Source organism: Macaca fascicularis, chromosome 11 (genome assembly GCF_037993035.2).
Source record: "Macaca fascicularis isolate 582-1 chromosome 11, T2T-MFA8v1.1".
NCBI classification, from domain to species: Eukaryota; Metazoa; Chordata; class Mammalia; order Primates; family Cercopithecidae; genus Macaca; species Macaca fascicularis.
Window position 1 is genome coordinate 16443221 of NC_088385.1, and position 24449 is coordinate 16467669.

Genomic DNA, 24449 nt, shown 5'->3' on the forward strand with positions numbered 1-24449 from the left:
CTTTCCTTCATTCTCCTAGTCCTCCTGCTGAACTTTTCTCCGTTGAAGTCTTCCTTTCTTTGCTAGGTAAATGCCTTTGGATCACTCAGATTCCCTGTAAAGCTCATGCCTATGAAGCCTTTCCGGTTATTCCTTCAATTGGGATTATTTGTTACTCTGCCAAGAAAAAAGACAAATGCACGCTCCTCATGTGCCTAAAGCCTTTTAATGCATTAAAAGTCGATATTTCTGTATTTCATTGTCTGACAAACAGAAAACCCTTCAGACAAGTAGTGCCTTTTGCCTTCTACACTTCCAGGGTGCATCTGGAGATTCCGTGCAACACAGAACTGGAATTGCTCAGTGTGCTTACATTTCCAAGGCAGTGCTCAGAATTCACAGCTGCCCCCTAGAGACTCCAAGGTAAACTGCAGGAGCAATCAAAAGGCTGTGTCAGCTCCATAAATGCCCAATCCCTTAATTCTAAATCTACCCATTTCTAAGGTATCTATTTTAGATTTTAAGCAGGGAATGACTCTTTTTTGAACTCATCCATGTTCTGGGAGGTGCAGACTCCAGTGTCTGCAGGGGCTAGGTAGATAATTAATAAAAGGGGTGAGACACTTGCAGGGGGCTGACAGCATGCATTCCATCCAAAGGGGGTCCAGAGGAATGTGAACCCAGTGTTGCCCATCATCTGATTTTTCAGGAAATCTAGAATCTGGAGTTCTATGGGAATCTGAATTTTTAAATTTTAGAAACCAATTTAATCTTTAAATATACCTTTTAGGCTGTATAGAACATGTCGATGGCCCAAAAGTAGTCTGTTGCCTGCCAGTTTATGACCTTTCCTATACACCCTCACCAGGTCCCATGCTGTGTCACATTGGATGCTACAGGGTCAACTGGAGACAAGGAAGTGAAATAATTTCCATAATAGCTGTGAAAGAAAGCCAAAAGATGCCGTGCTCACTTAGAACAGTAGGCTAGAGTAGGTAACTCACTAAATGCAGTTCTTATTAAACAATGAAGGTTAATACTTCTTGATTTTTTTGAAAAAATCAAACATAAATATTGTAATGTTGATAGCCTGATGTGACATTATAAAAATCCATACCCGTTCTCTAAAATCTAGCAGCGAGAAAAAAAAATGGAAGATAAAATACTACTCACATTTCTCCTGTGGCCTGGAAGTGGGCCTGTAGCCTCAACACAGAATCTGTACACAATTTAGGCAGAGGATTTGTGGACACAATTTGGAAAGTTCTTACTTTAAATAAGTTGCTAGTGAAACTTATGACAGCTGCTGAACATACTCTGAAGAAATTTAACTAGCAACTTATTTAAAATGACCAATCCATCAAAAGCCCCTTTGAGACTGGCACTAAGTGGCTGAGAGCCACTGCACCCTGTCTTACCACCTTAAGGGTATATAGCACCATCTGAAATGATCATATTTATTGATTTGTTTATGTTTGCTGTCTGGCCCCACTCACCCAGACACAGGATCCTTGAGGAAGGGAACTTGTTGGTCTTGTTCAATACTGTTTCCCTGGCACCTAGAATAGTGCCCAGCCCTTAGTAGGGGCTTGGGAAAATATTCACCAAATGCATAAACCCAATCGGCCTCATGTCAGGGAATGTCTTTAGCAACTACGTGAAGATATCAGGTAATTCAGAATCTTCTGGAGTGAGTGGGACAGGCCTTAACTTTTTCTTACTGGGCTACTGGCTCTGTCCTCCACTTTATGAAAGGATAAAGATTCAGTTTTATTATAAAATTAATGGCTGGAAAATAAAATGAGAACAGAGAACAATGACAGAGTGGCAGCCTTAAATATCTATTAAGCAGATACTTCTCCTTGTGAAAAGGAAATGTCTGTGATCAGCGGCCCCTATGTTTTATAGGTCAAAACTCAGATTACTGGGCCTCGTCCTTAGAGTTTCTGGTGCAGAAGCTGAGAATCTGTACTTCTCATAAGTTCCCCAGTGATGCTGATGCTGTTGGTCCAGGGGCCACACTTTGAGAACCTCTGATGTAAACTGTGAAATGCTATTCAGGTATCTATTGTTAAGACCATTCACCACTCCCCCCACCTACCATTTCACCACCATCACCTTTATGTTCAACCATGACTAACCATGACTATGGGCATGTCTTTTGACATTAAACCACTTTCCCTGTGGAAGAAATTTTTTTAACGGTTATGAGCCAATCTATCTGCTGCAGAATGAGGAAGACATAAAGGGAAAATTGGCAATTCTTTAAGATCAACCACAACGTGGTGGTTTATTACAGTGAAACAAAACCCGAGTAGATCAAATAGCACAAGGACACACTACAAGGTTTAATAAACTGTGATTATTGCTTAATATGTTTTGGTTGTAATTTAATGGTTACTGAGAATCTACAATGCGCTAAATCAAAACTGAGGGGTTTCTAGTCGCCTGATTTCTGAGTGACAGGCCCAGCATGGGCTGCTGTGCTATGCTGTAGACTTTGTCAGTATTTTATTAATAATTAAGACTCACGTTTTAAAAATCTCTGTGCAAAAAGGCATTTTAGAATGAAGGCAAAAACTTGCTCATTTCCAATTTATAACATCAAACATTTATACACTGTTTTCTAGTTTCTTCCTGTTAGTGACTATCACCAAAATCCAAGTAGTTTGTGTGTGTCTTTGTGTAGTTAAGTATGGTCAATTTTTCCATTTTCCTGTTTTCTAGAATCTAATTTTATTTGTATTATCATTGGTTCAAAACGTGTTCAAGTAAAATGATAGTGAACATGGGAGTACACTTGCTACATGTCAGATATTGTGCTAAGAATTTTACATGAATTATAATTTTAGTTTTAACAAAATTAAAACTTTACAGTTTGAGGTAGGTGCTATTATAATCCCCATTTTACAGACGAAGAAACAAAGGCACAGAAAAGGGGAACGACATCTATTTAAATTTATTTGGATTAATCACTGCACTGGGCAGAGGTAACCAAAATATGGTGCCTCTTGGTTTTTAAACTGTGTGTCAAAAGACAAGTTCAAGAATCCAAGGTCAAGAGAAAAGCATAAGCCAGGGCTTAAGGCATAAAAGCACAAGAGGTGTTGGAGAATAGTTAGTTGCAATTATGGGGCATGGGGGCTGAATGCAGAGAGGTGAGGAGGGAAAGGGAAGGGAAGGTGGGTCAACCTCAAACACCATGATTTTGGGGCTGGGGTGGGGGAGAACACTTTGCCCTGTGGAAATGTTTCCCAAATTTCATTCATTCAAGTAGTACTGTAACAATTTTGCCATATCTGTACACCACCTATACTAATTTTTGAAATAATCTTCAAGAATATATGTATTAAAAAATTTCATATCATTACGATAAACGTTAAGTTGTGCCACTTGCCAAAAGTAGAAGATAACTCTAAAAATAGATCATTATTTAAACAAAAAATACTCATCTCTCCTGAGTTAACTCATATACTATAGTTGAAATTCACAGCCACATGAGGAAACACTGACATAGCAATGATGAATTTGAAGATCAATGTTCTTATTGTTGAATTTTGTTCCTACTTTTTCTTTCTTATACATGTATTTTTAACTTAATCAAGTTTAAGTTATCTTATTTTATGTAAGATCTCAAAACTCCTCTCCCTTAGCTAGTTGAGTTCATAAAATATTTGGTTGCTTGTGTTTCAAATAAAGCAGTTAAATTTTCATGTCACTGTCCTACTAAGATTTAAGAGCTGTTTTTGTAGGTCAGCTATTTTAAATTCCCCTCAGTGTTTTGACATTTCTCTGCACCTCCAACAGATGTCTGATCAATGGGGCTGCAGGGATACAGTGCCACTGCCATGATGGTAGATTTTACAAGAGCTTTTAATTCAGAAGCTGACTGTTTCCTCGAAAATCCCTTCCATGCAATGAGGACCTAGACAGCTGCTTCTGCAGGTCATTATGGCTTTTGTAATTCAAAGAAACGTGTTCTTTCCTCACAGTTTGAGGAGATAGGTTCTGTGTTCCTAACTGAAGAGAGAGGGTGTGTGTGTGTGTGTGTGTGTGTGTGTGTGTGTGTGTGTGATAACAGTTAGGAATTATAAGTATAGAAAGATACAAGAAAGCTTTCTCCCCCCTTTAGCTTTCTTTCCCTCTCTCCTTTCCTTCCTTTCTGCCTTCTATTTTTGCTAATCACAGAAAAATGTTACACTGAAATAGCCAGTCACAGTCTGGGCTAACCAGCCTCCACACCTCCAGCTCCACACCAGATGCTGGACCATTTCTTAACACGTAGTTTTAAAACTCAAGTAGCAGGGTCTGCATGTTTCCATAGTGTGACTTGTCCTCTCGTCTATGAATTTATCCCCATTGACATTGCTACATTTGGATCCCATTAGTCTAGTTGTACTCTTATATTCCATGTGTTGAGGCAAAAAGCACACTGGACACAAATGGAGCTGGACGTAAATGTCTACACCCAGCTCTGCCACTCCTTAGCTGTGTGACTTTGGGAAAATCATGTGACCTCTCTGATCCTCAATTTACTTACATGTACAAGTATTTCTCAACATTTTAATAGGAATCAAAATGGGATCATATATGCTAAATTTGTCCATTAATAGCATTGCTAATAAAGTGTTACATAAAAGTCAGATGTATTCATGGCCAAATCTTCCTAATGTCCCTTAATTCCAGGCTAGACTGTCTGATCATTTATATGTGTTTCTCAGACACTAGAGGGAAAATGGAATTTTGTGTTCACTTTTCTAGAAAGAGAATGCTGAGGTGCCTTAAATATCCACTACAAATTTTACCTCAAAGGGAATATTATGTTCCTTTGCCAGCAAACTTCCTTTCCTATGGGATGGATGAAGAAAAACTAGTACATATTATTTCAGGAAGAGCCAAAGATGATGACCTCAGAAGATATCTGACAGCAAATGCTTGGGCTAGAAAAACATGGAAAGGCACCCACCACAAGTTTGGTGTGAGCAGGAATGTGGTGTGCACCTGGAGAACAGGGCATAGACTTCTTTCCCCTCGAGGTCTATCACTCCCTCCCCAATGACTGCCTTCTATGGTCATACTTTCTTTCTCACCATTCCCCTGGCACAGATTTGCTTTAAGTTTAAACCTTCAGAACAGTTAGCTGACAGAACTAAGACCTGGAACGCCTGTAAAACCAGCAATGGACCACCTATATGACAGTGAAGGACACCTGGCTGCAGGACAGAGAGGGAGGGTGGAAGGAAAGTAGGAAAGCTCCTAAGCAAACCACCTTAAGACATCGCTGTCAGAATAAACTAAAAGGTTCACCAAATTATGAGCAGAAATAACCCTAATAGAGAAAATTATAAAATCACCCCGAACAATCTGAATGCTATGGCTGCTGTGGGAAATTTATGTTCATGGCTTTTATTAATAGCTTTTATTATTTAAAAAATTTTTTTTTTGTTGTTGGCCAATACTTCCTTTAAAATGTTTGTACTACAGGCTGCTTGGCAGAGTTAACATGCCAAGGTCACAGCTTCTCTTCCTGTATACATGAATTATTTCTACCCTGTTTCTGGCCAGCTCTCATAAATAGGTATTGTGGAGATAGAGACTGTGCATGGCTGGAACAAATCCATCATCACTGTAGGAAAAACTCAATGCATAAGATCTTCGGGTGCTACATCAATAAAGGCATGCTTGCATATGAAGGACAATCAGATATTATAACTTTAATGCCAAACTTCAAGTCTTAGCTAAAGTCAATATGCTATTAATGTAGGCACAAAGTAGCTGGTTTGGCGAAAAATATGTCAATGTATTTTTATAGTATACTGCTATAACAGCAAGTGAGGCATGTTCTATCCCTACTGGTGAAAGAAGGGCATTGCTCTCTCCCTTCTGGGTCATGTGTGAACCAGAGAATAGAAACAGCACTGGAAAGGGTCTCATACAGAGCAGGAGTCATATGACTCCTTGGAACGTGAGCCTGAATTTTACAAGCCTTCAACTTTCAAGAAAATGAAACAAATATGATGAAAAATGCAGACGGACATGGAACACATGGACAACCCCATTCTCTGTGATATCACCACCAGAGATAAGAAATACACATCTCAGCAAAGTCAGACGGCAGTGCACTGTATGAGATGATCAAAAAGAGAAAACCCTCTGGGACTCCTAGCAGACCCAAAATAAAGGAGAGCCTTCCACCAGACCGCATGTTTCCCCTGGTTGTTGCTGAATCGACATAAACCAACCAATTCCCAAATTAAGGGTTTTCATTTTTAACATTTAGGGGACATTGGATAAGAAACAAAGGGGCCAAATCTTCTCATCTTAAAAAGCAATCTTATGGCATCAAAGTTAGACCACCAACTCTGAAATTATTTTCATATGAGAACCAGAGTTTCTATTTAACATGCATATGAATGTCTAATCATAGGGAACCAGTTTGAAGAAGCATGTTATATTCTTCCAGTGTAATATTAAGCATTAAGTTTCATGCTTTTGAAAAACATTTAATAAAAAGGGAACATGTCCACAATATCCTAGGAAGAGAAAAAAGTAGATTGCAAATTATCCATACATTAAGATCCCAATTCTGTTGTATTATCCTGTGTTGTATTATAGTGTACACACAGAATGCACAGAAAAAAAGCACTGGAAAGAAATTTTAAAATATAACTGCTAATTCTTTGTAGGTGCAGATATGGGTAAATTGTATTTTATCCCCTTAAATGTCTTTAATAAACATTAATTACCTACATAATAAGAAAATCGTAAATGTTGTTTTTAAATTCGATATAAACATAGAATTTTCTCATCTCTCTCTACCACTCTTTCTTCTTCAACATCAGTACTGGAAAAACATTATAATATAAAAATTAGAACAAATAGTTTAGAGGACTCAGGGACCAACCACAGGTAACTGTCATGAAATAAAAATCTCAATAACATTTAAACGAGATGGATGAAAGCTATCTTTTGGCTTTGGGGACACTTTCCTTTTCACTGTTTTTCCTTAAGCCAAGGTTAGGCCAGCACTTCTTCAGTCTCTGAGTTCAGTTCTGCTTTCTCTCTCCATCAGCATGTACAGGTTTCAAAAGTACAGTCAACCAAGGTTATCTTGTTCTTTTATCCTTTTCATTCAGTGACTGATGACAAGCACTGGAAGACAACCAGCCTTTCTGAAATGACATTCCAGTCTATTCCCTCAATACATCCCGGTCTTCTCTTTGAATTATTTCATGAATGTGCATGGGAGTAGCAGCTTGACATTGTGGACTGAGCCTACAGCAGTGTTGAGACTTTAGGGATTAACAGCATACCTCTACCTTCTCCTCTCCATGACTGCCCCCTATAATCTCTTTCTGGAACCCTGGAGAATGGTGTAGGCAAACAGGATGGGCCAGGGCTCTTGGAGCTCAGTGAACAAGGAAACATCTGGATGTGAGGGTCTGCACTAATCACACCTCAGAAAAACAAAACAAAATATGTAATACAGTGGCCCCGTGTCATCTCATAAGTAAAATACACATTAGCGGAGTCTTTACTTACTAAGCAACATGAAACATCAACCCAATGTTAGACTGTATCAAATAGTAAGATTTAAAAATCACCTTAGTTTATAGAAATGTTAAATGTCACAACAAGCACCTTTTTTATTGCAATGTACTTGGTTTGTTTTTCCAAGCCACCAGGAAAGCTACGATACAAATTTGTGGGGGCAGCCCTTGGCTCATGGTAGGTATGAGCCCTTGGCTCATAGTTACGTGTGAGAAGGAAAGAAGGAATGAAGAAGGAGAAGGAAAGAGAAAGAAGGGGAAGGAAAAAAGAAGGGAGGGGAAGGAGGTGGGGAGGGGAGGGAGGGGAGGTGGGGAGATAGGGAGGATAAGCCATTTAGTTCATGCATTGTTGCTTGCACAGGACTGTACATTACAGAAAGACAAGGACATATGCAATTTTGAGGACTTTCAAAGTCATCCCCTGATGTTGTTAACAGTTCCAGTACTCAACACTTCTCTATTAAGGAATTCTCCCTATAGCTAATATAAACCCTCTCTGCTTGATCTTAAGCCCACTCACTCTGGTTCTGTCTCAGAGGAGAAAGTGAAGAGCTGATCTCCACACTTGCTACAATAATTCTTCACACATTTAAAGAGAATAAGTCATCACCTCATTGCCTTTTTTTTCTTTCCCTTAATAACCCCAATTCCCATAGCCTTTCTCCATAGATCCTGTCTTCTAATCCCTTAATCTAATGATGCGTATTAGTACTCAGTTCAAAGTCAGTAAAAATAGCATGTTGTCAAATGGTGATATCAGGAGATCCTGAACAAACACCCTTGCCATGAGGAGCTCCTGTTTCACCCCCTTAGATGCCCTCTGTAGAGCCTGGAGAGAGCATGAGTGTCTCCTAGCCTCTCCTCTGAGGCTGGGAGGTAGAACACAGTCTGTCCAGCTGTGCCCGGGCAGTCACCAACACCGCATTTACTGGCCTGCTCAGGGATGTCTCACACTATGCTAGGCACAGAGGTATAGTGGAGAGGCACACAGATGTGGTTCCTGCCAGTTTGTTCTGAGTGAGTGAATGTGCATGAGCGGGGGGGATGGAGGGACTGTTTTATTTTGTCAGTCAAAAGCTTTCAAGTAACATCAATAGAGGTAGTGATTGACCTCTATTGTATAAACACTGATTTGATCACTGTGGACTAAGATCACCATAGTCCTTAGGGGCTAGGATCACAGAGCCCCCACACCCTGGAGTTGGTGCTACCTCCTGGACAAGAGGTTGGTCACCAGAGACACAGACACACCTTAGCCTGTCTTATTTATTCCAGGATGCAGATACTGGCAGAACATTTTGTCTTACTATGTTGTTGTTGCTTCAGTTCTTCGGGGGGGAGTCTCCCTTTCCTCAGTTTGGTTGCTCTCCTTCCCTCCCATTGATCCATCCATTAATTCCTGAGTACTATCATGGGTCCAACACTGTGTGCCAAGCACTTCCATTTCTAGTCTCTGCTTTACTGGTGGATGTGGCTGTGACATCTCAGTGTTGAAAGCCATAGATGGAAACAGATTTGGGGAGTCCACAGAATGATTTACACAAACTGAAAATGTTTTTAATATACATAAGGAGGGGGGGTTTCTGGTAGGTGAAGGCAGGGAAGAGGGAGCGGGCTTATAAAACACCCTCTTGTCTCTTTCTGGAAAAGATAAGCAGAGATGCAAATCTTACATATTCTCCTTTAATTCTGACCCAGACAGTCCCTTTAAAGTCTGTTTACATCTTACAGCCTAAAAATGCACCATCATCATTTCTTGATGTCATTACTCAGATCACACCCCCACTGCATTTCATTTTTATTATCCCCATTTTAGGAACTATTAAATGGAAGCAGAGAGCAGTAGCAATGAAGCAAATCATGAGAGACTCTGATAGAGACAGAAGCCTTAAAGCTTGTTGGAACTGCATCTCTGTGCCAGACTATTTTTAAAGCAAGTTTATGCAGCTGTCCCCCACTTAGGAGCCTCACAAATGAGCCCAGTCTGCACACAATGATTTTTTTTTTCACCATTGTCTACCCTTTCCAACTCACCATGCTATGTCTGCATGCATGTGTGTGTGTAAAATATTTCTTTTTACATGTCCTTCTCCACATTCCTACATACCAGAGAGATGTTCTTGGCTTTCTGTGAATCAAATTCTGATCCAGAGATCTCTTTACTATTCTAACCCCCTAAGCCTTCTAGAGGTTCCTTACAAAGGATCCCATTAAAGGTTCACAAGAGCAGATACTGTTCATTTTTTATTAAAGTAGTTGGGTAAATATATCAAATCTGTAAATGTCTGGAGTATTTTTGGCAACAACAATTGCTCTGGGGAGGATTCCAGGGACTGGAAACAGCATTGCTCTGGAGAGGGAAGCAAAGGGTCATAGATGAGAAGAGGACTTTCTTTTTACTGGGTACTCTTTTGTGCCATTTGTTTTTTTACCATGTGCAAATATTACCTTAAAAAATTACACAAGAAGGGTATTGACTACCAATTGACATTTGTTGGATACTGACTGTTTCAGTGAATATTCACTGGTGTTTGACTATAAAACCTCTTTGAATATTTACAACAGCCTTATGTAAAATCCTATGTTCCAAACTCAGGTAGTATCCGTCACTAGCTGATAAATGGCAACATGGAGAACTGAACTCAGTTCTGCTTTCCAAAACCATAGACTATGTTGTGTTGACTTCAAGTCTTCCCAAGGGAACAAAATGTGTAAGACTGTAGCACTGGGACTACTTTTAGGAAACTAAAGGAACATTGGAATTCCTATCACATGGTTCACACCAACAACTTAATCTTCCTTGACCCGAGATGCCTTGTTAAAAGCCAGTCACGCATGTATCACTCCACTGGGAGTTGAGCCTCCCTGATGATTCCCCCAAGTCCTTCCCTGGCACTGGGGTGCTCACTCCAGAGGTGGGGAAGTTACCTGTTCCCGTATTGTCTCCAGTAAACTTCTATGTCTAAGTGGGGGATTTCCGGGGTAGAAGTGAAATGGCTTGTCAATATTCTAGTTCTCCTAAGCATATGGATTCTTCATTTATTTAGCAATTATCTTTTGAGTGGTCCAGACACTGGAGGCAAGCACTCTTCTGAAGGGTCAGAATTACAGAGGTGAGCAAGGTCCTTGCCCCCAGGAAGCATCCATCCTGGTGTGAAGAGGCAGGCAATAAACAAACAAGCAAGCAAGTAAGCAGAACGCCAGATAATGAGTGTATTGAGGAAAATTAAAACCTACTGTTAGGCAGCGTGACTGGGTGACTACCTCATCACGGGTCATTAGGAGGGCCTTTCTGGGGAAATATTTACTTAAATGACAGGAATGACAAATATGCCCTAGGAGCTATGCCCTTCAAAACAAGCTCAGGTTCCTGTGTGTTCCATTCCCTCACCCAATTTCTATTCCAATCTGCTGTTTATTTACAAGGAGATTTTGCAGTCCCAGAAGTTAGCACTAGAAAGGACCCAAGTCTTCTTAGTCCAATGCCATCATTTTAGAGATGAGGAAAGAAAAATGTAGAAAAGTGGAAAAAGCAGGTCCCATAGCTAGTTGGTGGCCTGACCAGTGTCTGAGAGTCCTATCTAGCCCATATTTCTTCCACAAACCCACATTCCTCCCCTGCTTATCTGTCCAGTGTTCAGCTCCTCCCTGTAGAACCTTCACCCTGGTGCCTGCCTTTCTGGAGTCCACTGACACTAAATCCTCTCTGGACCAAGGGGACCATCTGAAGCAGCATTAGGCATCTTGAGGATGATATCCTGGGGACGAGGATAACAGTGGAAGGACCAACACAACTTTCCATGATGCAATCTCACCACAACCCTGCCATTCCCTGGAGCCATACCTGCCATCCTCCCTGCCCACAAGTGAACCCTAATAGGATCCTTCAAGTCAGGGAGCTACATGGCTCTATGACCTCAATGAACACTATACATCTATCTTCCAAAGTGTTCCCTGGTTTAATTGAGTTGAGATGAAAACGCTCTATTCTCTCAACCCCTCTCAAAATGCCTTACAAAAGGATTAACCACAGAATTTCTTTAAATAGCAACTTCCTTTAGTACATGTAAAGTATGATCTACAAAAATTCAATCTACACAAAGATTTTCTCCTCCCCCTCCCCACGAAACAACAGCTACCATATCAAGGGCAATAACATAAACTTGGATTCTTAACGGTAGATTTTGGGATTCTTTTATTATGTAATGATTCTCATACATGCTACAAATACTTATTGAACTGCTCTATGAAATACGCTCTTACAGGTTGTTGTGAGGACACAATTGAGCTAAAGACACAGCCTCTGCCCTTTGGAACTGTGCATAAGGACAACTCGAACAAGAGGCAGATGTGATGGGTGCTACCTCAGATGTATGGACAAAATCAACAGGGGACAAGGGAGTGTGAGATTTTATCTCAGTCAAAGATGAGGAAAGGAAGCTGCAATATTTTAATTGGGTATCAAAGGATGGTTATGATTATATAATTGGATAATTCATTCTAGGAAGAAATATCATGACATGTACAGGGGACAGGACCTACAAAGGCACATTCTCAGAAGAGGAAGAAGCCCAGGGTAGCTTAATTGTGAGACAGGAAATCATGAGGAGGAGAACAAAGGCTTGGAAGGGAGACTAGAGCCTTGAATGCAAGAACAGATCAAGTCTAGCCCCAATCCATAAACCATAGAAGGCTCAAGTGGGCTTTGGGCAGAGAAAGAACATCACAGTCAGAGTTGTGCTTCAGGAAGCTCATTCCGGCAGCCATATTTTGGACTAATCTGAAGGGGTAAGGGCAGGTGTCAGGGACAAGGAGGCCCATTTAAAAAATTATCACATAGTTCCTGGATCATACATAAAGTAAAGAATAAATTCAAGAGCTAGAATAAAAGTAGAATTGGTGAGGGAAGGGATCCAAACCCTAGGAAGGAGGGTCTAGTTCTAGAAAGGGCTGAGGGGCACAGGCCTCAGATTCTGGACTCAAGAAGAGGAGTCAGTATGACCTGATGGTGAGTGGTGTCTCTTTAAGAAAAGGCAGTTGTGAGATGCCTCCTCCTGCTTGAGACAGTCATTGTGAGCCTACTGCAAAAAAAAAGGCTGCCCCCTCTGTACATCTTATGAGCTACCTATGAAGCCTCAGTTATTAATAACTCCTCTTCTGGAGACAGACAGAAGTGCCTGTTATAGATGAGGAGCCCAGAACATTTCTTAAATTATGACGTCTCTACAGCAGCAGTGAAAGCAGCTTGATTGGAGTGAAAAGCAGAAGCCCAGGGAACATCCATTTCTGAACAAATGATAACTCGGTGAAGGGAGGGCAACTTTAATCAAGAACATCAGGCAGGCCAGGCACAGTGGCACGCACCTCTAATTCCAGCACTTTGGGAAGCTGAGGCAGAAGGATCACTTGCAGCCAGAAGTTCAAGACCAGCCTGGGCAACATAGTGAGACCTCATTTCTACCAAAAATTTGAAAGTTGGCCAGGCATGGTGGTGCACGCCTGTAGTCCCAGCTACTTGGGAGGCTGATGGGGGAGGACAGGTTGAGCTCAGGATTTTGAGGTTGCGTGAGCTATGACAGCACCACTGCATACTAGTCTGACTGACAGAATGAGACCCTGTCTCAAAATAATAAGATTAAATAAAAAGCTGGCGTAATTTAAGCCTTATAATTGTGCCCTATCTGGTAAGAGAAAATGCATGATAGATAGAGGTCTTTCAACTTGAAGAATTAGATCCTGGATTCTCCTGCCTGAGCCACACATGCCTCGTTTCTTGGGTGAGCGTTCACACATTCACATAACTAGCTGTCCAGGGCTCTCTGTGATGAGGTTGTGAATTTCAAGAAGTTTATCTCTGGCCTCATTTTCTGGTAACTCTCTCTAGAAATATATAGCTGGATTTCCATTCTAGGCAGAACTATGCTAACATTTTGAAGCACATTCTCAGCCAATTGGCCCATGGAATCTGTGGAAGTTGTCTTAGTTTCCCAACATGCTTTCACAGAATATGAATATCATGAACAAAGGGGTCTTGGGGTAGAATAATTTTGGGAAATTCCATTCTAAATAAAAGTTAAGGTATTTCTTTGCTATAAGACACCTCTAAACTTTCAAGGGTTGGTATGTTCTAAGACTCTCCTAGAGTGAGAAACAGTAGTTAGCATCTCCCAACCTTATGTATCTGTAAAACTATTTTCAGCAAAATGTCTCCAGAGACAAGAGTACTGCAGAATATATTTGGAGAAAAATCAGCAATGACATTACTCTCAGGAATATTTGTATTCAACTGGGAATCTGGAATAATACAAATTGTAATACTAATTGAGTGCTTACTATGCACCAGGCACCTTTCTAAATACTTTACGTATACTTAATCCTTATACCCATTGGTACTATTATTTCCCTTCTATGGATGAGAAAACTGAGGCACCGATTAGTGAAGAGATTTGTCTAAGATCCTAAATAGAGCTGGGAATTGGACCTAGACAGTCTGGTGCCCACAGAAATTAATTTCTGATGGTAGAATTCCAAACACTGTGATCAACTGTCAGTGGGAGAAATTCTGAGCAGAGCCTTGCATGGGAATCCTTCAATCACAGTAAGTCTAAACCTTTCTTCTCATGTTTTCATCTTTACAAGCTTCCCAGATGCTCTCTAGGACACAACTCCTGAACTATACCACTAATTCAGTTTCGTCACCAAATTATGTTATATTGTACACACATACTCTCCCACGAAAACAAAGTCATGATTCAGACAGCAATGCAATTATCAACAATAAATGGAAATACATAAAGAAAACAATCTCTTGATTAACCAAAACAGCAAGTAAATGAACATGCAAGTTTGAGAAATGGCTTCTCCTGTGTATCAAGGTATTGATCCTTTGCTCCACAGGTCTAGGGACAAAAACCAAAGGACTGCTTTCCTTCCATGTGTTGCAAAATTTCACATCTCTACTCTACTTGGCTCAAGAATTGTCAAAGACATGTCCTACCCTTTCCCACTTCCTCTCCTTGTTCAGAAGAATTATCACCAGCTTTGGGTGCATCTGGTAACCATCTTCACTGAAGGACAGATTCCTCCCCTCAAAAGTGACGTTGATCAGATACCTGTAAAGATGAAATAAAACGAAGATTAAAAGTATGAAGAGGATATACCACGAACTAGGCAGTTAGGTATATAGAGAGAAAGCTGGCTAAAGACAGACCAGTGAATAGAAATACAGATACCATTACCAAACTTGGTATACCTTGAACTCCCATTTGATTATGCAATAGAGTCATCCAAATTTTCACAGAGTAGGAATCATATGAAAAAGTAATATAAAAATTTTAAATAAAAGATGTTTGGTCACTGCATGTTCTTACTTACAAGTGGGAGCTGAACAATGTGAACGCATAGATACAGGGAGGGGAACAAGACACACTGGGGTCTGTAGGCAGGGAGACGGGGAGAGGGAGAGCATCAGGAAAAACAGCGAATGTATGATGGGCTTAATATTTAGGTGATGGGTTGATAAGTGCAGCAAATCACTATGGCACAAGTTTACCTATGAAGTGAACCTGCACATCCTGCACATGTACCCAGAACTTAAAATTAAAAATAAAAATGTTTAGAAAGGTGTTTGGTTGAAGTTCACTCTATAGGTATGACATTGAGCAAATTACTCAGCCTTTCTGAGCCTCAGCGTTTTTCCCTATCGGCAAAAACTAGTATAATAAAGGGACCTACTTCATTAGGTTTGTAAGGCTTAAATGGGATAACTTAGGTTAACCACTTACCATGTGGCCTGGTGCATAGTAGAGTCTCATTAAGTGCTAACAATTGCTATTGAAAAACAAAGATGGATTAAAGGTTGGAGATGGTAGAGACAAGAAATGAAAGTAAGAGTGTACCAAGACAACTTTCTGCTAAGAAAGGTCTCCCTCTATCCCAGATTAGGGTCTCCCTCTATCCCAGAGATATGTACATACTCTTTAACTCTTGCTAAGGTCTTGCCTGTACTTCTAAGAGTTGTGAGATGAGTACAGTAAGCAAGGATCTGATATGACAGGATGCATCTGGAAACCAGGGCTATTACACTGTGTATAGGGAACAGAAAATACTAAGGAATGGGAAAAGGTGGGAGAGGCATTTCACAGAGTGCTCTGGTGACTTGTGCATAGATTAGCGGAAACTCTGGAGGTGACTAGAGTCAGACCAATGAAACTGTCTTCCTCCTGGACACCTTCACCTTAGCCCACCCTTTTCCCCTCTGGCTGCTGTCATCTGATGAGCAGTCCCTTCATTGGGAATTCCCAAAGGCATGCTCATTACAACTGCATTAGTGCAACTGCACTGATGGTAATTAATGTCTTTTTACCATAATGGACCAAGGAATCAATAATGATTAGCTCTGTGTTCACATGACATGTTACTCTGGAGCCTTGGGCCTGATGTTGCTTATGAGACATGTCCCTGCTAAGAAGCAAAAGGGATATGTTGTAATTGTAGTGAGGATGCTAAAGGAGGCAGCTTAAAAACTCTTTTTTTTTTTTTTTTTTAACTCCTCTCATTCATTGAAACTGGGAGGTCTTCTTTGATTCTTCCAGGTAATGTTAGGTTAAACAACAAGGTTGCTAGGATGCATATCCTTCTGGTGATTCTAATGATGCTTATGCAGCATGAACCAAATCCTCATGGATCACTTCTCACTTCCAGAACTACCTGGGATGTTTAAGCCTGTCATTCCCTGATCTTGTGTAGCTTCACAAATGGAATCAAGAATGCAGAAGACCCCAAAGGAGTAGCTATTCCTAGAATCCCTAGAACTGAAAGAGACTTTCATAATCAACTAGCCTACCACTTCTTACAATTTATGCTTCCCTTCTATATCATAAAATTGGTCTTCTCAGCTCTTCTTGAATTCTTTCACTGATGGGGAACTTTTCACGGCACCTTCCGGGCTCAAGGTAGCCATCTCAGTGTCGGCTACTTAGTTCTTTCTTACTTAAAGCTGAAACCTTCTCCCCTGCAACCCTTTGATACCTGTTTCCTTTTTAGAGATTCTACAGTCTTAGTCTAATCCTTCTTCTACATGAGAGTTTCTCAAGTATTTAAAGACATTTATCATACATCCCTTATGAAATCAATTTTACTCTTTAAATAACCATTAAACTCTTTTAGTTCTAAAATTTTAACTTGATGGATTAAAAAACAAACACAAGGAGGTTAAATTATTTGTCCAATGTTATTGTATGGCAGACGCACCTGACAGCAATAAGTTATGCATACCCTGAGAATGACCCTACAGTCTCAGAAAAGTGTATGTTCGGAGTCCTAAGCTAAGAAATCTGGAAATAGTCAACCCAGAGATTTACTTTTTATCTATGAAGGACATCTAAACCCCCAGTTCATCTCTTGGTATGCAGGCCATACAGGGGATCAAAGTCCTTTGTTTTGGGTTAAATTAACGTTTAGGTGAATGTTGCTAAGTGAAAATGCTATATAAACTGCATGCATTTTACAAATGGTAGCAGTTCTCCTGTCCAGCCCACCACCACTGGATTGTCCTTCTATGTAAGTTCCCCCAGTAAATCCTATGTCTCATTCATTGTCTCTGGGTCTGTTCTTAGGCATTTCAGATATGGTGCCATCGCTATTGGAGTCAATAAGGGTCCAGTATGACAGTTACACAGCTAATTGGGAGCAGAAGTAACATTTTAAGCAATATCTCCAGTTCCATGTCCTTTCCTGACACCAGCCTGATTGTCATATACAACATCAGGGTTAGCATCCCAAGTCCTTTACATATTCCTCATATGCCATGGCTTCATGTTTTCTACCATCCCATCTTGGCTGCTCTCTCCAGACACCTCCACTCAGTGACATGTTGCATCCCCAACACAACTCAGTGCTCAGTGTGCTCCACTCCTTGCCCTGCTCCTCAGCCTTCAGCCCAGAGCTGCTCACCCAAGCCCATCATTAGTGTGAAGGTAATATTCAGGCCTCCTATAGTTTGCAATGACTCTAACACTCCAACCAAAAGCCTTGAAGAATTCATTGCAGAGAGTATAATTACAAAAGCACAAGACAAGTTATTTTAAACCAACAAACTAGAATGTAACCATGAATATAATATACTTGAAAATATATTCTTACTACAAAGACACTGAAGAACTTCTGGAGTCTTCAAATAAAGTTTATGAGACATGTAAAACAATTTGGTCTCATCTATGTTGAAAGGAGGAAGGAAAGAAGGAAAAAAGAAGAAAGAAAAGGAAAGAGGAAGGAAAGAAAGAGAGGAAAAGTGGGAGGAAGGAAGAGAGAGATGGAGGAGAGAGGGGTAAGGAAGAAGAAGAATGGGAGGGAAATAAATGATCTGGCTTAAGCATCCACCTTTTCATCAGACACTGTGCTGAATAATTCCGCCTGTATCTAAAACACCATTAAGAATATTTAAATGAAAGTATCTATTTCAGAAGGCAATTATAAAAGAGGAGTTCCAAAAATAACTCAATTAATAAGCAGCATCAATGGAATAACTATATAGCCTCTCAAGATGACTTCTTTGAAGGGGACAGCATTGAACTTGGTGTATAAGTTGAGAAATTTGACTTGCAGAAAACAAATCACATTCATGGGAAATGTAATTGGTCTGTAAATTTCTCTGGCTATTCCTGTTCCAGAAACTTCTGATTTTCCTTAGAAACTGTTCTCTTTCTGGGGTGTTCCTCCTCTTCCAGCTCTAAGTTCATTTTATCTACTTAAGCATTCCTCACATATTTTACACTTATCAAAAACATTAGTAAAATTTTATGACAATATACAAAATATTCTTCTCCAAAGTATCCTTTCATCATTCATATCTGTCAGCAGCATATAGATTAATCATTCACACTGTGTTTTTATGAGTAATTTCTTGTGGTGTGAGAACATTTAGCCATTAGTGAGGAGTTTGCAAATATACACCAGCCTTGAGCAAGATGCCCTTTGAATAGCAGAACAAACCCATCCATTCATTGGTAATGAATAGTGTGAAAAAATAGTTGGGGGTGTGGTCACTTCTAGACATGTGATCTTGGCACCTGAATCTCAGTTATTCTTCTCTAAAATGAAGACATCATTTTACCTCCAGCTTATCAGAGAAGTCTGTTGTAATGATCAAATGAAAGAGTGGGTAGGAAAACTATATAAAATATGATACCAATATAAGGTTATTTCATAGGAAAAATTCAGAAAAATAATATATTAGCATAATTTGAGTATCTAAAGGCAAGAAAGTTGCTTGATTTTAAACCTCAGTGAATAAGTGTGATAACTACATTTTAATAAGACTCAATTATCAATGAAATACATCTAAAAAATGGAGATTGGCTTCCACACATGGAGGCTAAACTAGATCAAATGGCTATATTAATCAATTTAACTTTCCATAAGACCTGAAAATATCCAACTACCCTTAGATCTGGCTGTACTTTGTCAATTTTTACTATTAATTAGAACCTCAAAACTTTCATGTGTGAATCCTGGGTAAAGGATTAAATTATATTTAAAATTAAGAGATGCCATAGCTATTCTATTTCTCTCCAAACATGTCATCCTCAAGTACACAGTCAAAAAGTCTTGCTTCAAGTGGCAGCCAAATGCAGAAGTTCTACCCATGAGACTCAAATCCCCTGGAAGTCCCATCAAGGTTGTGTGTGTGTGTGTGTGTGTGTGTGTGTGTGTGTGTGTGTGTGTGTACATATTTTAAATTGCTTGATTTGTCTCTAGAATGTAGTTTGAACCTTAAGAAACCAGATGGTCTGTCTCATACAGTTCTAATATTACACAGAATCTCATAGTGCTAGAACTAGGAGAGAACTTAGAAATTATCCATTGAGAACCCTCATTTTAGAGAGGAGAAAATAGGTCCCAAGATGCAAAACGACTTTCCCAAGGTGACCTGCCTGTTTAGGACGGGAGCTTAAGTCTTCTGACTCTCAGCTCAGGGTCTTTCCATGATCACCAACTGAAGTGAAATCAGTTCCACAGAGCTCCAGATGTGCATTTTAGCATTCTTGCATCACATGGCCCATCCTGGACTATATAGATCCCTAATACAGACCACATAAAATAAAATCTATCTTAGATAATTAATCTACCTGCTTGCCTGCTTGTTGAGAATGAGCCTCAGAATCCTGATGGGCTCAGAGCCAATATATTTGCTTTATATGGCCAAAGTCACACTACAGTGAGCTTAATGGGATCAGGCTAAGGTTAAAAAGACCTTCTGCCTCTTTGACTTTGGCCATGCCACTCCGAGCTCATCTACTGCACCACGTTGATACCCACAGCAATGATTTAGCAGCATGCCCTGTGTGGGAGGCACCCAAAGGAGCTCTACCAGAATTTTCCCAGCCAACCAACAGCCTTAGAACTACAATACTTACTTTACCGTGTATGTCTTTACAAGCACTAGATTTTTAAAAATTAATATCTGCTAATGTGTCAATAAGAGAAGAGACAGCATCTCATTTCATCCAATCTTTTCATTTTCAAATGAAACAGACAAAGTCCAGCAGGGCTTTTGTGATTAGATGACAAGGCTGAGAATAGGACCCAGGTGGCCTAACCCATAGTCCAGTGTTCTTCCCATGTGCCACCATGTTTTTAAAAAGTGGCAGTTTTTCATATCTCTCATTTTCATTCTCTAGCTATTAAAAATAAAGTGATAAAGGAACACAGTTCCAGGCAAGAGACAAATTCTTGACCCTCTCTTTTTTTTTTTTCCGCAATTTTCTGGCTCTGAAAAGCTGTAACTCTGTAACTTTGTATCATTGATGTGTCACCTTCTAAAGTCTTCAGCTTCCCCATCTATAAAATAGGTGGTTCATACCATCTTACTTGTCTGATGTGAGAAGCTACAGGGAGGATCGTTTGACCTGTTGTTTATCTCTACATTTCTTTTTTTCTTTTTTAAAAATAGTTTTTATTGTGTATATGTAAGGTATCCAACATGATTTTATGGGATACATATAGACAGTAAAAAAGATTACACTAGTGAAGCAAATTAACTTATCTATCCCCTCACATTTCATCCGATTAATACTGTTCTTATTAATATTGCTATAATTCTGTTATTATTAGCTGCTGTTATTACTCTCTACTATGTGAATGGGAAAAAAACACAATTCTTTTGAAAGACTAGAGTTTCTTTTTAGACATTATGATTATTTATACACAATACCTCTAGAAATAGTAGAAACAATTTCCCACAGGATTAGAAATACTGGACTTGAAAACTTTTAAAAGCTACCTAATTACAGACCAGCATTGGAGAACAAGGCATTTAAAAATTAGATTTTTAGTGTTCTAGTTTAGATAGACTAAATAGAAATTTCTGAATTTTTCCCAGCTAAGAAATTCATAATTATCAAAATAAATCCAAAATGATTAATCCAGTTTAGTGTGGTCAACATGGCAGGCAAGATTATTATAATCAGGCCAACAATGTCCTTTTTTTTTTTTTTTTTTTTTTTTTGAGATGGAGTCTCGCTCTGTCGCCCAGGCTGGAGTGCAGTGGCTGGATCTCAGCTCACTGCAAGCTCCGCTTCCCGGGTTTACGCCATTCTCCTGCCTCAGCCTCCCGAGTAGCTGGGACTACAGGCGCCCGCCACCTCGCCCGGCTAGTTTTTTGTATTTCTTGAGACGGAGTCTCACGCTGTTGCCCAGGCTGGAGTGCAGTGGCGCGATCTCGGCTCACTGCAAGCTCCGCCTCCCGGGTTCCCGCCATTCTCCTGCCTCAGCCTCCTGAGTAGCTGGGACTACAGGCGCCCGCCACCGCGCCCGGCTAATTTTTTTTGTATTTTTAGTAGAGACGGGGTTTCACTGTGGTCTCGATCTCCTGACCTTGTGATCCGCCCGCCTCGGCCTCCCAAAGTGCTGGGATTACAGGCTTGAGCCACCGCGCCCGGCCAGTTTTTTGTATTTCTTAGTAGAGACGGGGTTTCACCATGTTAGCCAGGATGGTCTCGATCTCCTGACCTTGTGATCCGCCCATCTCGGCCTCCCAAAGTGCTGGGATTACAGGCTTGAGCCACCGCGCCCGGCCACAATGTCCTCTTTTTAAGGAAGAAGGATTTGAAGAAGTTTTAAATGGTTCCTTTGAAATATGTCATATATAAAAGTATTAGACTCTGTGGTTGGACAATATAATTAGAAATGCCAGTTTCCTACGCTGTCCTTTTCTCCTATTTAGGCAAAATGATGCCTTGTAGAGAAGCTCAGGAATAACTAATTTAAACAGCAGACTGTAATATTAGTTTATGATTACCTGAAATGGGTTAAAACTAGTTTGTCTTCCAGTGGATTAAACGTTTTCTCTGAATGGTGTTTATACCATTAATTTATTTTGCAATCCATTCTTCACAAATCATAAAATGTTCAAGTTTGGGCTAGTTCATATCGTAGTTATTTAAATTCTAAATTAGTGGTGTTAAATTAATGAGATATTAAAGTAGCTTAAATTCTAAATTAGTGGTGTTAAGTTAATGAGATATTAAAGTATCTTGAACAGTGATTGATACAAATTTAATACACCTCTTATCTCCTACTGGTGGTGAGAAATGTGCCTTAGCCCCTTAGTAGTGTGGGCTGAACTGAATTCATTTGAGGTATAAGTGGCAATGTGTAAATTCACCATCTATTATGAAGAAAAAGTATTTTCAGTCCCTTTGGCCTAACAATAAAAAATTTCAGGGAGCTATTACTTGGATTCTGTTTCACAACTGAATACCATGAATTAGTTTAATCTGAAATGAAAGAAAACAGAGGAGGATTGATAGAAGAAGGTAGAGAACATTAACCTCCCTCCAGACAGATGCTATCTTTGACCAATTATCAAAGCAATGAGAATTTTGAGGAGCTCTATCACCAGCTGTGATAACCTCCTATCTATGCCACCTTTCACCAAGCAAGGTCAATGTGACAGGCCATGGCTAGGGAACAATGCTCTCTAGACTTACCTACGGGTCCATCTGGGATGAAACGGAGGAACTCATTCTCATTAGTAATATATCCTCATTCAAATGAATGAAAAAAATCTGGACAATACCCCAAAATGCTTAGTGGTGAGAGGTGAATAGAAAGAAAATAAAGGGGAGAAACAATAAGTTAAGTAAAGAGGGAAAGAATACAGCGTGTATTACACACGTACACACTCATACTGCACCAGGCAGTATAGCGAGGTGTTTAAGAACAAGGACACAGTTCTTAAACAGTGCAGTAGTCACAGTCTCCATTCAAATCCTGCACCCACCAGTTCTGAAGTTGTGTGGTCTCGCAAGTTATTTAACCTCTCTTTCCTCATTTTCTTCACCATAAAAAATATGAATAGTATTACCTATCTCATAGGATTGTTGTGTTTCAATATATATAAAGGGGATGTGAGAGTGATCTAGCCGTGACACCTGTTACCCCATTGATTGCCAGGGTTGATTTGGCTGATCTGGCTGGCTAGGCGGGTGTTCCCTTCCTCTGCACTACTCCATGTGCATCCTTCCCTAAGCTGTGCGTCTAGTGGAAGAGGATGACCATTCCCAATAGAGGAGGACCGGTCTGAGGTCAAGGATATATGAGTAGCTGGGCTTCCATTCTAAAACCTCCAAACAAGCTCTCAACATATATAAAGGACTTAGAATTCTCCCTATCACAGAGTAAGCATTATGCATTAGCTGCTCTTACTGTTGTTATTATTATTACCTATTTTTTACATTACCTGGATGTCAGGGGAGTTAGCATTTGAAGGGACTTTTGGATCACAGTCTAACTGTTCACAGTTACAGCTGAACACTCTGAAGCTTGGGAAAATGATGTCATGCTTTGGCCCATTTAGTTGAGTCTGGGTCTCCTAATTCCTGGATCTCCGTTTTTCCATAAAACTACCAGTTCAGTGTATTCCCTCTCATTCTTATAACATGCAAAACTATTAAGGCTTGGGAATATTTGTTTTGTTCTTACTATGATTAGTTACCCCTGTGAGTTTTTTTGCAGTGGGCAGTCACTAAATCATACCACTTCAATATAAAGTTCACTTTCAAAGGAAGGCAAAAGATGTGCTCATACCTCCATTATTTTAGTCTAGAATAAATGATTCCTCAAAATGATCCCCCTTCTGACCTCCCAGATCCCTGCTTTGAACACTAGGTAATTCTCCTTAAAATCCCTTTGGAGAGAACACACTCTTGATTATGTGTGAAGGTACCACACTTCCTTAGGGAACTAGTGAGGCTGCCTTTTGATGCCAATTAATCAAATGTGCAGAATACCAAAGTTGCTTCTCATTTAGCTCTGTGCACAGAATTCAGCGATGAAAAATTAAATTCCTCCTTGTGTTCATGCTCATGACTCTTAGTCACCTCTGCTATAGGTGAGACCTGGTAAGGTACTACAGGAAAGCCAGACTTATTAGACATGGTTAGAAAGGTAGAAATCCCCAGTGAGAAGGAACCAAGTAGCTTTTCTGCATAATGTTACTGTCACTGGATTATTTTTCCTTTTAGTTCATATTTCCATGCTGTATATAAGTTAAAATCATTTTCTTAAAACACTCAATAAAATTCATTTCTTTTTCCACAGATGAGGTGTTCAGTAGGTTGGAATGCAGCCCAGAGTAGGTAGGCTATCAAAACTAAGTGGTGAGACCTTCCCAGAGAAAATGCCAAGGCAGGTCAAAGGCTAGCTGATCACTGACTACCTTGTTATCATTTTTTGTGACTGTTAATAATTTTAAGGTGAAGGCTTGCCTTTCTGACATCCATTTTAGCTCACAGCCTGGCAAAACTATTCAGGGGCTATGTAAACAATGACCGGCAAAGATTTCTCTAGGACATTCAGCTATGGCAGGAAGACTTTCTTTCCTGTGAACTTTCAGGTCTACTGGAAGAAACCCTGAGC

The 24449-nt window shown here is 40.0% G+C and overlaps 1 protein-coding gene across 2 annotated transcripts in view; it reads right to left on the bottom strand.

Moving 5' to 3' along the window:
* Positions 1 to 24449, bottom strand: part of GRIN2B (glutamate ionotropic receptor NMDA type subunit 2B) — a 422075-nt gene that overhangs the window by 101838 nt on the left and 295788 nt on the right. For both annotated transcript variants that reach the window (XM_074006302.1, XM_015430403.4), the window contains one exon: positions 14527 to 14641. In XM_074006302.1, the coding sequence (XP_073862403.1) occupies positions 14527 to 14641 (115 nt within the window). The remainder of the gene's footprint in view (positions 1 to 14526; positions 14642 to 24449) is intronic.